The 14126-nt window shown below is 48.9% G+C and overlaps 1 protein-coding gene across 9 annotated transcripts in view; it reads right to left on the reverse strand.

Annotated features, from left to right (window-relative positions):
- PPP1R12B (protein phosphatase 1 regulatory subunit 12B) overlaps nucleotides 1-14126 on the reverse strand; it is a 133909-nt gene that overhangs the window by 22834 nt on the left and 96949 nt on the right. The window contains exon 1 of one of the 9 annotated variants that reach the window (XM_059867905.1): nucleotides 9243-9892. The exons of the other annotated variants lie outside the window; for them this stretch is intronic. Coding sequence (XP_059723888.1) covers nucleotides 9243-9344 — 102 coding nt within the window. The 5' untranslated portion in view covers nucleotides 9345-9892. Of the gene's footprint in view, nucleotides 1-9242; nucleotides 9893-14126 lie in introns of those variants that run through there. 9 annotated transcript variants of the gene reach the window in all.

Below are 14126 nucleotides of genomic sequence, written 5' to 3' on the forward strand. Positions count from 1 at the left end.
ATCTAACTCAGGTGGGCTGGAAAATCATCAGGATCTGAGATGGGACCCAAGAAAAAGGACAAAGAACACCGCAGAACCACAGGATGCTTTGGGTTGGAAGGAACCTTAATGCTCATCCTGCTCCACCCTCTGCCATGGGCAGGGACACTTTGCACTATCTCAGGTTGCTCCAAGCCATGCCCAACCTGGCCTTGAGCACTTCCAGAGATTCTCAGGGTGCTGACATTGGTCAGTCTCAGGGAAAAGGCACAGCTGGGTACTGGCTGAGGCTCCACCTACCCAGAGTGCTGGGATGCTGCCTAGTGCCAGGAATACTATCCAGGACTGATTTTAAAAATGTACTTGGACTGTGGAGGGCAGGAGCCTTTCCTCAAAACCAGAAAATTTTGCAGCTGTTGGGAGTTCAGTGATGAATAATTTAAACCAAATTCCTCATGGAAGGTTCAATAAAATACAGCCCCGAACTGCAGTGACAAAAGGGGGATTGGCTGCTGCTTTTGCCAAGGCAGAAACTGCTCTAATTGCTTCCAATTGCATTCTGTGGCTGAGGTTGGAGCCAGTGAAGGCACAATTCCCTACTATTTACATTTTTTCAAGAAAAAAGAAAAAAAAAAAAAAAAAGGAAGAAAAGAGAACAAAATAGATGCTTTGGGAACATTTTATACTTCTTTATCTCTTACTGGCCACTCTCAGGACAGTGTACACTATTTTAAGAGAGTTATCAAGGAATTTATTTTGGTCTGTTTTGTCTCAGAAATCCTGATCAATGCCTATGATTAATTAGCCACCATGCAATGAGACCCAGGGGCACAGCTCCAGCTCTGTCCTTCTTTAAGCAACAGGGGAAGTTTTAGAAACCCCTCAAAATATTCTTGTGCTGGCAAATATCCTCTTGATGAGCTGTGCTTATTTTAGAAAGTATATGTAAAATAAAGCCAGCTGGTTTTGGGGTTCTTTCCATTTTATAAGCAAAAGTCACTATGTTCCTGCAGTTACGTAGTTCAGCTGCTCCTACATGAGCTCCAGTGTTTGGGCCAGGCTGATGTGTGCTCCAAAGGACAACCTCCTCCTCTTAGGAGCATCAAATCCTGAGCTGGAAGGGTTCCATGAGGATCCAACCCACCTTGTGGCCCTTCCCAGGACACCCAACAATCCCACCCTGGGCATCCCTGACAGTGCTGTCCAAACCCTCTGGAGCTCTGGCAGCCTCGGGGCCGTGCCCATTCCCTGGGGAGCCTGGGCAGTGCCAGCACCCTCTGGGGAAGAACCTTTCCTGATACCCAGCCTGGCCCTCCCCTGGCCCAGCTCCTGCTGTTTCTCTCAGGTCCTGTCACTGTCACAGAGAGCAGAGGTCGGAGCTGCCCCTCGTGAGGAGCTGCAGCCCCCAGTGGGGTCCGACCTCAGGCCCCAGGGTGAACAGACCAAGTGCCCCCAGCTGCTCCTTGTGTGGCCCCTCCAGACCCTTCCTATATTTCTGGGTCCCTCTTTTGGACACTCTCCAATAACTTCAGATCCTTCTTATATTGCAGTGACCAAAACTGCCCCCTGGACTGGAGGTGAGGCCATGCCAGGGCAGAGCAGGACACTACTGAGGGCAGGAATCCTCCAGGAGCCAGAGCTGTGCTGGAAGGAAGAGAAGCCAGGAGGAGGCTGTCTGGGACACCTCGGACCATTCCCGGTGGGTACAACTCAGGTCGGTGTTCCCCCCCAGCTGTATTTGTCATTCCAGGCAGGAATGGCTGGGATCGAGTTTAGTTTTTCAGTGGGCACAGAATAATTTGAAGGTCTGGCTGAACTCTACTTTTGAGAGTTATTTTGAGGTCATTGCCTCCCTCAGAAAGCTGCTCCTCTGACCTGAGAGCTGTGGTTTGTGCAGCATCCTGTTAGCTCTACTGGTGTGATGGATGTGCTGCTTCCAGCTCGAGCCTGCAATCGTGCAAATGCAAGGATTCCAAAATCCCGTGGATATGATTAATAATCCAGTGCAGCCAAACCACCTCCACGTAACCTCCAACTCCCCAAAGCCTGATGCAAAATATGTTTTCTCAAACTATAAATCAATAAACTTTGCTTAAGAAAAACTGCTATTACTGAAACATAACATTAAAAGCTTCTCCAAGATGGAATAGTGGCTTTGGCAGCTGGCTGCAGCAGATCCATCGTTTTCAGTACAAACAGCACGTATTTAATCAGAAACAAACATCCAGGGCTGTGAGGGACTGATGGCCACATCTCCTGCCATCCCAAACAAACTACAGTTGGATGCTGGTCTGTGTCATGTGTGCCATGGCCAGCCTGTGGCTCTGTGCTCCAAAACTCTCTCATGGACCATGGGCTTTCCAGCAGCTGCAGTTTATTCCCATTGTCTCCTGGAGATAAAACTCACCATGTAAAACATTAGGCTGGAGAGTATTTTAACTTAGGAAAGGCCATAATTCTGAAACCCAGGGTTCATTGCCCTTTTTCCCTTCTTTTCTAAGGGATCAAATTTTATTGGTGAAAAATTTAATTTCGCAAAGTGACGTGATCTTAGACAAAACTCTCCAGACGTGTGGAAATAAAAACCGAGCAGCCAAGTGACATGAGAGGAAAAGATTTCTACTCCTAAATTTCTTCCAGATGAGAATGCCATAGGTCTGCAGGAACCCCTTCCCTGCCCTGCAGAAACTCTGGCAGGATGTTCTCAGATGTTTCATTAGGGACTTGAATACCTCTTGAAGCAGCAGTGAGGGTGAGAGCTGCCAACAGCCAACCGGGAACTTTTCAGTGTGAGGTTCACTCCAAGACACAGTGAACAGCTCCTGAGCCAGCAGCCACATTCCCACAACAGCACTGTGGCCATAGGCAGCACATGGCAGTGAGACTGGAATCATGGAATCACAGAACTCTGAAGACTGGAAAAGCCCTCTAAGGCCATCAAACGCAAATGTTACCCCAGCACTGCCATGTTCACCACTAACTCATGTCCCCAAGTGTGATATCCCAGGTGCCACATCCACATGTGTTTTGAACACTTTCTGGGATGGTGACTCCATCTCTGCCCAGGGCAGCCTGAGCCAGTGCCTGACCACTTTTCATGGAAGAAGTTTTCCTCAATATCCAACCTGCACCTCCCTCGGCACGACTTGAGGCCATTTCCTCTTGTCCTGCTGCTTTTCACCTGGGAGAAGAGAATGATGCCCACCCAGCAGTGCTGGGTTAATGTTTGGACTCAGTGATCTTAGAATGCATTTCCAGCCTTAATGATTCCATGATTATATGATTCTATGCACCACCTCCCATGAATAGCACAAGTAGAGCAGCCAATACACAGGGAAATGGATGAACTGGGCTCTGCCTCTCTTCCAGCCATATTTTTGATGGGTTTGTGTTCATTTTATGAAAAACAGAACTCTAGTGGGCCCCTGCAGGAAAGCAGACACTAGTTTCCAGCTCAGCAGGATGAAGTGGTTTGCTGCACACTGAGGTTCCACCCACTCTCCCCATCACTCCTGTGGCTGCTCATTCCCACCCTGCAGCACTTCCCCCATCTCTGTCCCTGGTGTTGTGGCTGTACCATTAACTGACCCAAATTAAGGGCATAGTTTTTCTCCTCCTCCCTCACAGCTCTGGTGGAACCTCAAGCTGCCCCTGACCTTGTGACCTTCTGCATTGAGCTGTGGTTTTAAGGCTGAGCTATCCTGAGGGATTGCTCTCCAACTGCTTAACCAGCTTCTCCAAAGGCAACACCTCTGACCAGGCAGCTGAGGGTCAAACGGGAGCTTCAAATGAGGCTGAAGTGTTACATCAGGTCCTTTAAATCATCCATGATTACTCAGAGTCTTTAATAGTTAACAGACTCCCTGCTCCAGCTTTGGCTTGGATCAATTCTGCTGCTCGGGAGGGAGGAGAGGTGAAGAAACTTCAGCCTCAGGAACAGAGGCTGTTCAGCCCACAGGTCACAGCACATGCCCCATGCCCTGACCCATCTTGTTTATTCATCCAGATGCAGGAGCATCGTCTGGCTCCTGAGTCACAGCAGGGAGCATCTCATGGGTGGTGCCCTGGGTATTACCACAAGTTCCCAATATGCTTCCAGATATGGACATTTACAGAGGAGAACTCAAAAAAAAAAAACCCAAGGACAAAAAACAGAGAAGGATTTCATCCTGATACCCATCTGAGAAACTCTGCTCAAGGAATAACCAGAGGCAGAACAAAGCAGGGTGCTGGAGAACACACACAAAGGTTAATTGCCTGAAAGTTCAAGTTTCAGTATCCCACATTTTTTGTTGGCTGCTGGGAGAGAAGGGAATAATTTCCACAAACACTGTGTAACTAGTCAGCAATCCAGAAATTAGATAGAAACTGTCATGAGACAACGTAAATTTGATCCTCTTTCAATTTATGAGGCATCACTTTTATCACAATCAAACGGGTCCAAGCCACTAAATGGAAACCCAGGAATGTAAAGGTTCCTGGGAAAATATTTTTGTAACACTTTCTATTCTGTAATACACTGCCAGGGGCAGCACAGCAAGTTAAATGATTCATAGCAGAAAACCCCATGTGAGAATAAACCTGTGACCAGGAACCTGTTGCAAAAACACCACAGAGCAAAAACTGACCATCTGACACATTTATACTCCAAACTCAAGGAAGGTTGTAATCCTATCAGGCATTTCTAATGACCTCCCAGCACTCTGGGACATTGACTTTTTACATGGGCAAGTGACAGGACAAGTGGGGGGACAGTTTTAAAGTAAGAGAGGAAAGATTTACATCAGATATGAGGAAGAAATTCTTCCTGCCCCATCCCCGGAAGTGTCCAAGGCCAGGCTGGAAGGGGCTTGGAGCACCCTGGGCTAGTGGAAAGTGTCCCTGCCCTGGCAGGGGTGTGATGAGATGAGCTTTAAGGTCCCTTCCAACCAAATAATTCTTGGATTCTGTGATTCCATGATCATTTAAAGGTTAACACCAACCCTGTCACAGTGATTTGCATGCTGAGCACCTGCAGCTCAGCCACTCACTCACATTTTTGTACATTAGCTTTTCTTTTTGCTGCAAGATTGGCTTTGCCTTCCCACCGTGTGTGTGCACACAAGCAAAGCCAGCCTTGGTGCATTTGCTGCCATGGCAATCAGTGCTCAGAGTCCTGCCCAGAGCACCTCGGGCTCAGGCTCATGTGGGGGCTCCTTAACAGAGACAGTGATTTGGGAATGGCTGCTTTTTATACTCAAGCATTACCATCAAGTGACTTGCTGCAAACATACGGCCCATAAAAGGTGATGCTCCTACATCCCATATTTCACCCAGCATGGCTCCTTCAGATGCTCCAATGAAAGGCAGAATAAAATAAATCAGTGCAGACCACTGCAGACACTTAGAGCTTTATTGCTGAGCTCTTCCTGATAAAATTCAGCTGGAAAGCTCAGGTTATGTACTCTGAAGGTGGCTTAACAATGGAGTGGTCTAACATCAGAGGGAAGAGCCTTGCAGTGAAAGTGTGAACATGGACAGAACAAGGAGAATTATACAGAATCTCTCGAAGAGTGAGTAACAACCACGAAGCAGCTACTTCACAGCTGGGCTGGGCAGAGAATGGGCAGAGAGCAGCCCTGGGGAGAAGGATGTGGGGGTGCTGGTGGATGAGAAGATCAGTGTGACCCAGCTCTGTGCTCTGGCAGCCCAGAACCCCCCTGTGCTGGGCTGATCTCCCAGGGGGGCAGCAGGGCAGGGGGGGATTCTGTGCCACCTGCAGAGCTGCCCCAGCCCTGGGCTTCCAGCACAGGAAGGACCTGGAGCTGCTGGAGTGAGCCCAGAGGAGGCCACGGAGCTGCTCTGAGGCCTGGAGCCCCTCCGGGAGAGCTGGTGGTGTTCACCTGGAGAAGGCTCCAGGGAGTCCTCAGAGTCCTTTCCATAGCCTAAAGGGACTCCAAGAGAGCTGGAGAGGGACTTTGGACAAGGGCCTGGAGTGACAGAACAAGAGGGAATGGTTTCCCATTGCCAGAGGGCAGGTTAGATGGAAGAGTGGGAAGGAATTTTTGGCGGTGAGGGTGGGCAGGCCCTGGCACAGGGTGCCCAGAGCAGCTGTGGCTGCCCCTGGATCCCTGGAAGCGTCCCAGGCCAGGCTGGACAGGGCTTGGAGCAACCTGGGCTAGTGGCAGGTGTCCCTGCCACGGGACAATGCGGGCTTTAAGATTTCTCTCAACCCAAACCATTCTGGGATTCTAAGTGATGGCTGTCACACACATGCAGCCACTACTGAAACAGCAGCCCACACACATCAATGACAATTTTAAATTTTGATGTTCTTTTTCACAGCCAAAAATATCAGCAAATAAATCAAGAAGGAGTAGTTTATAAAAAAGGGGAAGGTTTGACAAAAAGGTGGAAAAGAAATAAAAAGCTGCAATTGGAATCTCTGCAGAAAGTTAGGAGCATGCATTCTCCTTAACTTTTGTTTTCCCACCTAACCAATAGCCTGTGGAGAAGCACAAAGGTTACAAAGTACCACAACAAACAGATGGATAAGTCTAAACACAAACTACATGGTACTTTCCTGTGAAAAAAAATGACCAGCCCAGCAGTAATAGGAATGAAAAAAAAAAAAAAAAGAAAAAACAAATCAGTCCTTGACTTCACTCTCACCCTTCCAGTCCTGTAATTTATTTGCTTAAATGCACACAACAGGTTACATGCCACTGGATGCCTATTACATTCTTGGAAGTGAATATTATTTTTTTCAGGAGGAGAAACCTCAAGCTAAATCACTGTGGTGCAAAACACGATGACAAGGTACCCACTGCCAAACAGCTGAAGCTTGTGCCAAATAATGGGACCTTCTTAATTGATTTCAGAGGGGTTTGAGTTTCCTCTTTTGAGGAACATCCTCATTAAAGGAACATTTACCCTGGGTATTTAACAGGATTTGTGTATTTTGGTTTGTGGCAGTCCCAGGGCTGTGGGACAGTGCTGACCTGGCACAGGGACCCCATCCCACTGTCACCAGAAGCTCCTGTGCAGGGATATTCCCTCTCTTATGGATCGCGTGAGTTCACTGCAAAGTGCCCCCTTCCTTAGCTGTGCATTTGGGGACTTCCAATCAATCAAAGGAGGAAAAACCCCCGGCAATATTATCCTAACTCCTAAGGAGGGGCACTCCAAGCAGCAGTGCAAGTGCAGAGGGAATGCCACATGAAACTGCTTGGCAAATGACATCTAATGGAGCTTTTGGCACTGATGCCTTGATCAGTCAAACCTCCTTTGCTCTGCCTGCTTCTCCAAGAGTTTTCTCCCTGTGTGCACCATGTGTGAGGCTCCTGCCTGCTGGTGTGTGCTCACACCCCTGCTCAGCTGAGAATGTTTAGAGCCCACAGCTCTGCTGGTGTCAATGGACTGGATGGAAAGATAAAAGACTCCACGATACCACATTCCTACCTGCTTTATGAAGGGTGGTGGCTCCTTGTGGCACAGGCCTCAAGGCATGGGGGAGTGGGTGGGGAGGAATAAACACACAGGAGAAACCCAAAGTAAACCAAACTCCCTTCTCTTGCTTATGGCAAAATTACATTGTCTTGGAGAAAGAGTTAACTCAGATCCTTATTTTAGCCTGAAGTCACTCCTTCCCTAATCAGCCTTTTAAGGCATGGGCTATTTCCATAACCCAGATAGCACCAGGGCTGTCTCCTATCCTGAGTCGATGCTGCTGCATTCCCCACCTGGTTTTTCCCTACAGATGCTGTGGAGTCACAGCTGGCACTGCCTTACCACTGCAAGGATTTCTGTGCTCATGTGCTGGTTTTCATCAAAACCTCACTAACAAGAAGCTCTTCTCCAGGCCCTCTCATTCCCACCGGGCACCTTTCTGTAAACACCTGAGAACTCCCACCTCCTCTACCCACCTAAGAGTTCCCAGCACTTTCTCCAATACCCACAGACCCTCAGGAGTTCCACAGTCCCTCCATGGCTCTGGGCAGAGAAACCAGCCCCTCCTGTCAGTCTGCTCCAGGCACAGCTCAGGGCTCTTGTAAGATGTTTGTCACTCACTCATATGCCCAGATGCATAAGAGGGAGAAATGAGTCAGTCTGAACATGCCTCACCTTAAAAACTTGGGGTTTGAAAGAAATGAAACCATTTCCAGCCCACCGGGATGGTTCCTCACCTGTTACAAGGCTGGTGATCCACAGTGCAGCCCTTTAGGGAGGAGAGGCAAGCACAGTGCTTAAACTGATGAGGGAAGCCCATCCAAGCCCATGGGGGATAGTTTTAGATTATCTGAACCATCCCAAAGACACTCCAGCTGCAGAAGGATGAAACCACCTGCTCCTGATTACAGTTAACAGCCCAGGGCAACCAGCAGCCACAGAAGTCTCGAGGCTGAAGTTCCCTAAGTCAGGAACTGCTTCCATTAATGCCACATCAGTGGGTTAAAACTCAAGTATTTTGGGCAATACGTTTTCCAGACCAAGATCTGTCCCTTCCAACAGAGCAGGCAATGCATATCTGATTTGAGCAAATACCAGTGCTGGAATTAATTTAATGCTCCTGTCTAAAATTAGCCTGGCTGTTAAAAACTAATTCCTCCAGGCTTTGACTCCAGCGTGATAATATTTCTTGATGGTGAAGAGGCTGCCTGTACAATGATACGGACCCAGAGGGTTTGTGACAGCTTCTCCCATGACTCTGGAGCTATCAGCAGCACTGCTGGGAAGCATTCCCAACACTCTGGGAGAGGAGGATACCAGCTCTGGTTTGGGGAGTATGGGTAACTACCTTGACTTGCCTCCTGCTACAGGTGGTCTTATTCAATTTTTTGTGGTGTTGAAATTACTAAACTACAGCACTGGCCAGCTCAGCCCCAAGGGTGAAAGTAGAACATAAACCTTGTTTCACCAGTGATATCAAAGTGTTTGTGGAAAAAGTGCAGTTTAACAACCTGGTCAGGTTCTGCCTCCTTTTTACCAGGGAGGTTTTCACCCAGCAACAGCCCACCAGGAGAGCCATGTTCCAGGATAGGTGGAAACTACCATCCCAGCAATTCCCTACACAACTAACACAGCTAATCCCAGTGCAGGGACTCTGGCAGCTGCTTAAAACCTGTTGCTGCAGAGGCACCATCCCAAGTTTCATTTAAATCATCCTCTTTCCAAAGGAAACCACAGGCACAGGTCTCCAAGGGTAAGACAACAAACCGCCACCACCAGGCTCTGCTCAGGGCATGTGCTGAGCAGGGGAATACAGAAAGGAAAAAGCTGCTTACTCTGAGTGTCTTTGCGATCGGGGAAGGAGAGGACGGGGGAGAGTCTGACTGAGCCTTCCTGCTGCGAGTGTATTCCTTACTCCTGCTGTACAGGGACGACATGGCCTCGCAGGCTGGCTGGCTCTGAGATGCAACACCAGTCTTGCTCTCCTGTCGCTCTACGGTGCTGGGCAGGTCCTTCTTCCAAGGTCAGAACAAACTAATTAAACTATTCACAGCTCTGGTAATTAAACCCTCCTGTTTAGGGTGTATAATTTTAGGCATTAATCTGCTGCAGGAAGACCTGAGGCTCCACAAGGTTTCTTGTCCGAGCAGAAGCAGAGAAGGTGTCAAGGACTCGCTGTGCTCCACTGCCGGGTGCAGCTCTGTGCCAGCCTCACTGCCTGGGCCCCGTACCGACTTCTCCGCAAAAGGACATTTCCCCTCGTCCAGAGCGTGCCACAGGCCCAAAGGGATCAACCTCTCCCCAGAAGTGCAGGAGGCAGAAACTCCCGGCTCAAGGAGAGAGCTGGAAACTGGCTGGGTATATCTAGACACGAAGCTTTTGCCAAAAAAAGCTAAAAAAAGGAAAGGAAAAGCAAACCCTGATTTACTCCGGAGCGCGGCCGCAAGCTCTGCCCCTGCTGCAAGGAGCTGCACGTTTTAAGTGAAACACAAAAGCATAAATCAGGAACAAACGCTGGTTTGGAAAGGGGCAGTCCAGCTGAAGTTGGGTTTTGTTCCATCCTCCTTCTCCACCTCCTCCTCCCCCCGCTGGCGCCCTTACCCACGCACAGGCTTCTCCCGTCCCATCCCTCCCGCCGCTGCCTTCTGACATTCTGACATTCCAGATCCTGACTCGCTCCAAGAGGAATGCTGGAGGGCAGCCAGCAGCAGCGATTCACTTTCAGCTTGGGATTTAGGCTGCCAAATTGGGTTTGGGATTGGTTTTGGGATTTGGGCAGGAAAAAAAAAGAAAAAAAATGGAAAGGGAGAGAAGAGAAAATCCCTCCCGAGCTTCTGAGGCCTGGTGGGCTGCGAGTGGGATGTTGGAGGTGAGCTGACAGCACTTTGCTGAGGCTGAATTCCAGAAGTTGTGTGTGGCTACAACAAAGGGAGATGATTTAAAGGCCACCGAGCAGCTCATGCCATGAAAGGGAGGACACACTTGGACAGCACAAGATTTCTGTTGTTTGCTCATAAGCCTGTTTGAGCTGTGGAAGGGCGGCAGAGAGCTTGTGTAATGTACGCTGGTTCAAGGGAGCCTATGGAATCAAGGAGGAGGGAGAGGAGCTCGGATGAAAGGACAGAGGGTGTGGAGAGCATGTACCTCTCCCAAACTCCCCTCTCTCTGCCCAGCTCTGCTGCTGCACAAGCTCAATGGAAGTGGCTCCCTGCAAAGGTGAATGTGTGTCCCTTGTGTCCCACTGCAATGGGCCCATGGGATGTTTGTTTGAAAAATGCCTCAAACAAGCTCACACAACCACAGAGAATCACAGAATGGTTGGGGTTGGAAGGCACCTCTGGAGATCATCCAGTCCAACTCCTCTGTCAAGGCAGGGTCACTTAGAGCAGGTGCCTGTCCTGCCACTGCATTAGCAGCATCTGTCCTGCTTCAGCTTCACATCTGCTTAATATCAAACATTTCCTACCAAGGCCAGGTTGGAAGGGGCTTGGAGCAACCTGGGATAGTGCAAGGTGTCCCTACCCATGGCAGTGGAGTGAGATGAGCTTTAAGGTCTCTTCCAATTCAAACTATTCTGTGAAGTGCAGAATAGTATCTATATCAAAGTATTTTAAGAGTATTATCCCACTCTGCATTGCTCTGAAATCTTGCTCCTTTTTGCACCCTGCTTGGCACCTGAGTAATTTAACTGACACAGAACTGGGGAAGGGACTTGGAATAGCAGCTACAGTAATTCCTCCTGCCATCCAGCATCTTCACTTTTCAGGGGCAAAGCAGCATCACTGTGTAACCAGGGCGAGCAGGAGGTGGGGCTGCCAGATTTTCCTGCTCTAAGAAAGTCACAGTGATATCAGGTTTCTCGATACCTCTTCACAAGGAAGGAGGGGACTAATCATCCAATGACTGCAGGAGAGGGGAAAAGAGGTGAGGAAAGGTCTAATTCTGCCTGGTAATATCTTTGCATTACCCTTTCAAGATAAGGAAATGAAGTCCAGACACACGAGAAGGCAGTGACAGGCACCCCGCTGCTCCAGAGGGCTGGGGCAGGACCTGGATCTTTCCAGCCTCCATCTGTTGCACTCATCACACACCTCTCCCAAGACCTGGAGCCCGAATCTGCTGTACAGCAAGGTAATTCAGATGCTTCAGAGGCATATTTATAGACCCTTTCACACCAGTCTCAGTTTCTGGAGTTTCAAAACAGTGTAAGTGAAACTGGTAGAACTGGCTGGTGGTGCACTGGAGTGTCCCAATCCCAGCTCCAGGGCTGACAAAGCCCAGCTTAATCACCAAGGTGGAGCTACACAGTTCTAAATTGCAGTGTTTGGCTTCCCCTCCCATCCAGTCCCAAATAAACCACTCTCACATCCCTCCACAGTCACGTTTCTGCTGAGGAGGGGCAGAAAAGCTCCAAAATCAACATTTTGGTACAGAACTCACAGCCCAAATCCAAAGTACACCCTGAACCATTCCACACTAATTATTTAGCGACCCAGTATAGATCTCACACACACTGATGAATACAGCTTGGTGGACAGTAACTCAGTTTAGAAAGAAGGGGAGGCTTGATTAGCCAGGACACAGAGAGCAGCAAGAGATGCAACATGGCAAAACACGCCAGGTTTCAGCATTATTCCAACAAATGCCTGATTTAGGCGTTTCTTCCTGCTGGTTTGTACAGTTTACTTTCAAGTAGTCCCCAGTGGAATTATGAAACATGACTCTCCTTCACAGTGCTGCTATTCCTCACAGCCTCAGCTGTCATGTTCAAGGTCATTGTTTAGATCTGACTGTTCCTGTCTGTTCAGGAGATTCCTCAGTCAGTACCAGGCTGGTCCATGCTTTAGCTGTGGTGCTGTATACTTTATAAGGAATATTAATACAACTTTCAGAAAGACATGCACAAAAATCATCTTCCATGAGCATTTCCACAACCACTGCACACAATCCCCCAAGGGTGTCTGAATGCTGACCTCATGCTCTGACCTATTTCTGGGCAAAATCACCTTAAAGTTTCTTCTCACCTTGGACTACAGCAGCACAACTATGCTATTGTATATATTATACAGACTAGTATATACTATATATACACTATACTACAGCATTGTGTCTTTGCCATATTCATATGAAAGAGTGTATTCCTGTAGTTAGAACTGTGGTCTTGGCTATGATCACTCTCTATACACCTTCACCCAAAAATTGGTCAGGTTCTTCCCCAGAGGATGCTGGCACTGCCCAGGCTTCCCAGGGAATTGTCCCAGCCCCAAGGCTGCCAAAGCTCCAGGAGGGTTTGGACAGCACTCTCAGGGATGCACAAGGTGGGATTGTTGGGTGCAGGGCCAGGGGTTGGACTGGATGGTCCTTGTGGGTCCCTTCCAGCTCAGCAGATTCTGCTACTTCCTTTTCCATTCAGATGTCTGTCCTCTCCCTTCCTTCGGTGATGACACCTGTGTTTGTACTCCATTTTTAAAATTAGTTAGAGAACTCATATGCAAGAAAATGATGTATCAAAAATAGGATGAAACCCTGAGCTGAATATTTGAGAGGAAAATACATACACCCTTTTTATCTGTGTGGAAAATCTTCACCTACAGAACATGATGCTGGTAAAACAAATGTCAGCAGTGCTGCAACATTCCAACCTGCAGCAGACAAAAATGGGAAACAAATCCGGGAGTTAAAGCCAGAGCTGCAGTGATGCTCAGGGATGATGCAAGCCCACAGTACATTCCCTAAGTGCAGAGGAGGAGAAGCCCTCTTGGGAGACCAGAATTCTAACACAACTTGAGGAATGAGAGTAGTTGGTATTTTTGGAACAAATTATCCCAAAACTATCTCCTGAAAGTCCCAGCTGTCATTTTTCACACCAGGTTTACCATGTACCTCACTGAATTCCTTCCCATCCAGCTGAGTTCTTTCATCTGCAGCCAAACCTCCTCTATCTCCCAGTGCAGGCACATCCCAGGGAGCACAGTGGTGTCTCCAGCTACACAGGGCTCAGCTGGGGCAGGAAACACAAACTGGGCCCACAAAGCACCAGGACATTCTCAACACTGTGACTTTCCCCCAGGGCCTCTCTGCCTACATCCGCTAAATTAACCACAGCCAGGGACCCCCCTGCCCAGCAGGGGGAAGGTCTCTCGCACCATCTTGTCCTTGGCCAACCAGGGCTCCTCTGGGTACCACTGGGCACTCTGGATAGCACTGGGCACTCCTAGGGACCATTCCCAACAGGCACCTTGGACACTGATCTGGAGGGTGGGAGGATTCAGTCACACTTCCTTCCCAGCTGGCCTCAGGGCTAGCAGCAGGTTAAGTTGGCACAGCGGTCCTGAGCCTTCGAGGATGGGTTGTCACAGCCCCTGCTGTGACCTCCTCCTGTGCTGGGCCAAGTGATGCAAGAACATGGGGTGGCACAGCTATCTGGGAATTACAACCCAACTGGAGGAGCAGAACAGGGAGAGGCAGGCAGCAGGCTTCATGTTTTCCTTTGAACCTGTCACAGAATCATCGAGGCTGGAAAAGATCTTTGAGTCCAACCATTTCCCCAGCCACTGCCATGTTTACCACTAAACCATGTCCCCAAGGGCCACATCCACACATATTTTGAACATTTCCAGGACTACTGATTCTACCATTGCCCTTGGCAGTCTGTGCCAAGGCCTGACCACCCCTTCAGGGAAGAAATTTTCCCCAATGTCCAACCTGACCCTCTTCTG

Source organism: Haemorhous mexicanus, chromosome 25, assembly GCF_027477595.1.
Source record: "Haemorhous mexicanus isolate bHaeMex1 chromosome 25, bHaeMex1.pri, whole genome shotgun sequence".
In the NCBI taxonomy this organism is placed as follows: domain Eukaryota; kingdom Metazoa; phylum Chordata; class Aves; order Passeriformes; family Fringillidae; genus Haemorhous; species Haemorhous mexicanus.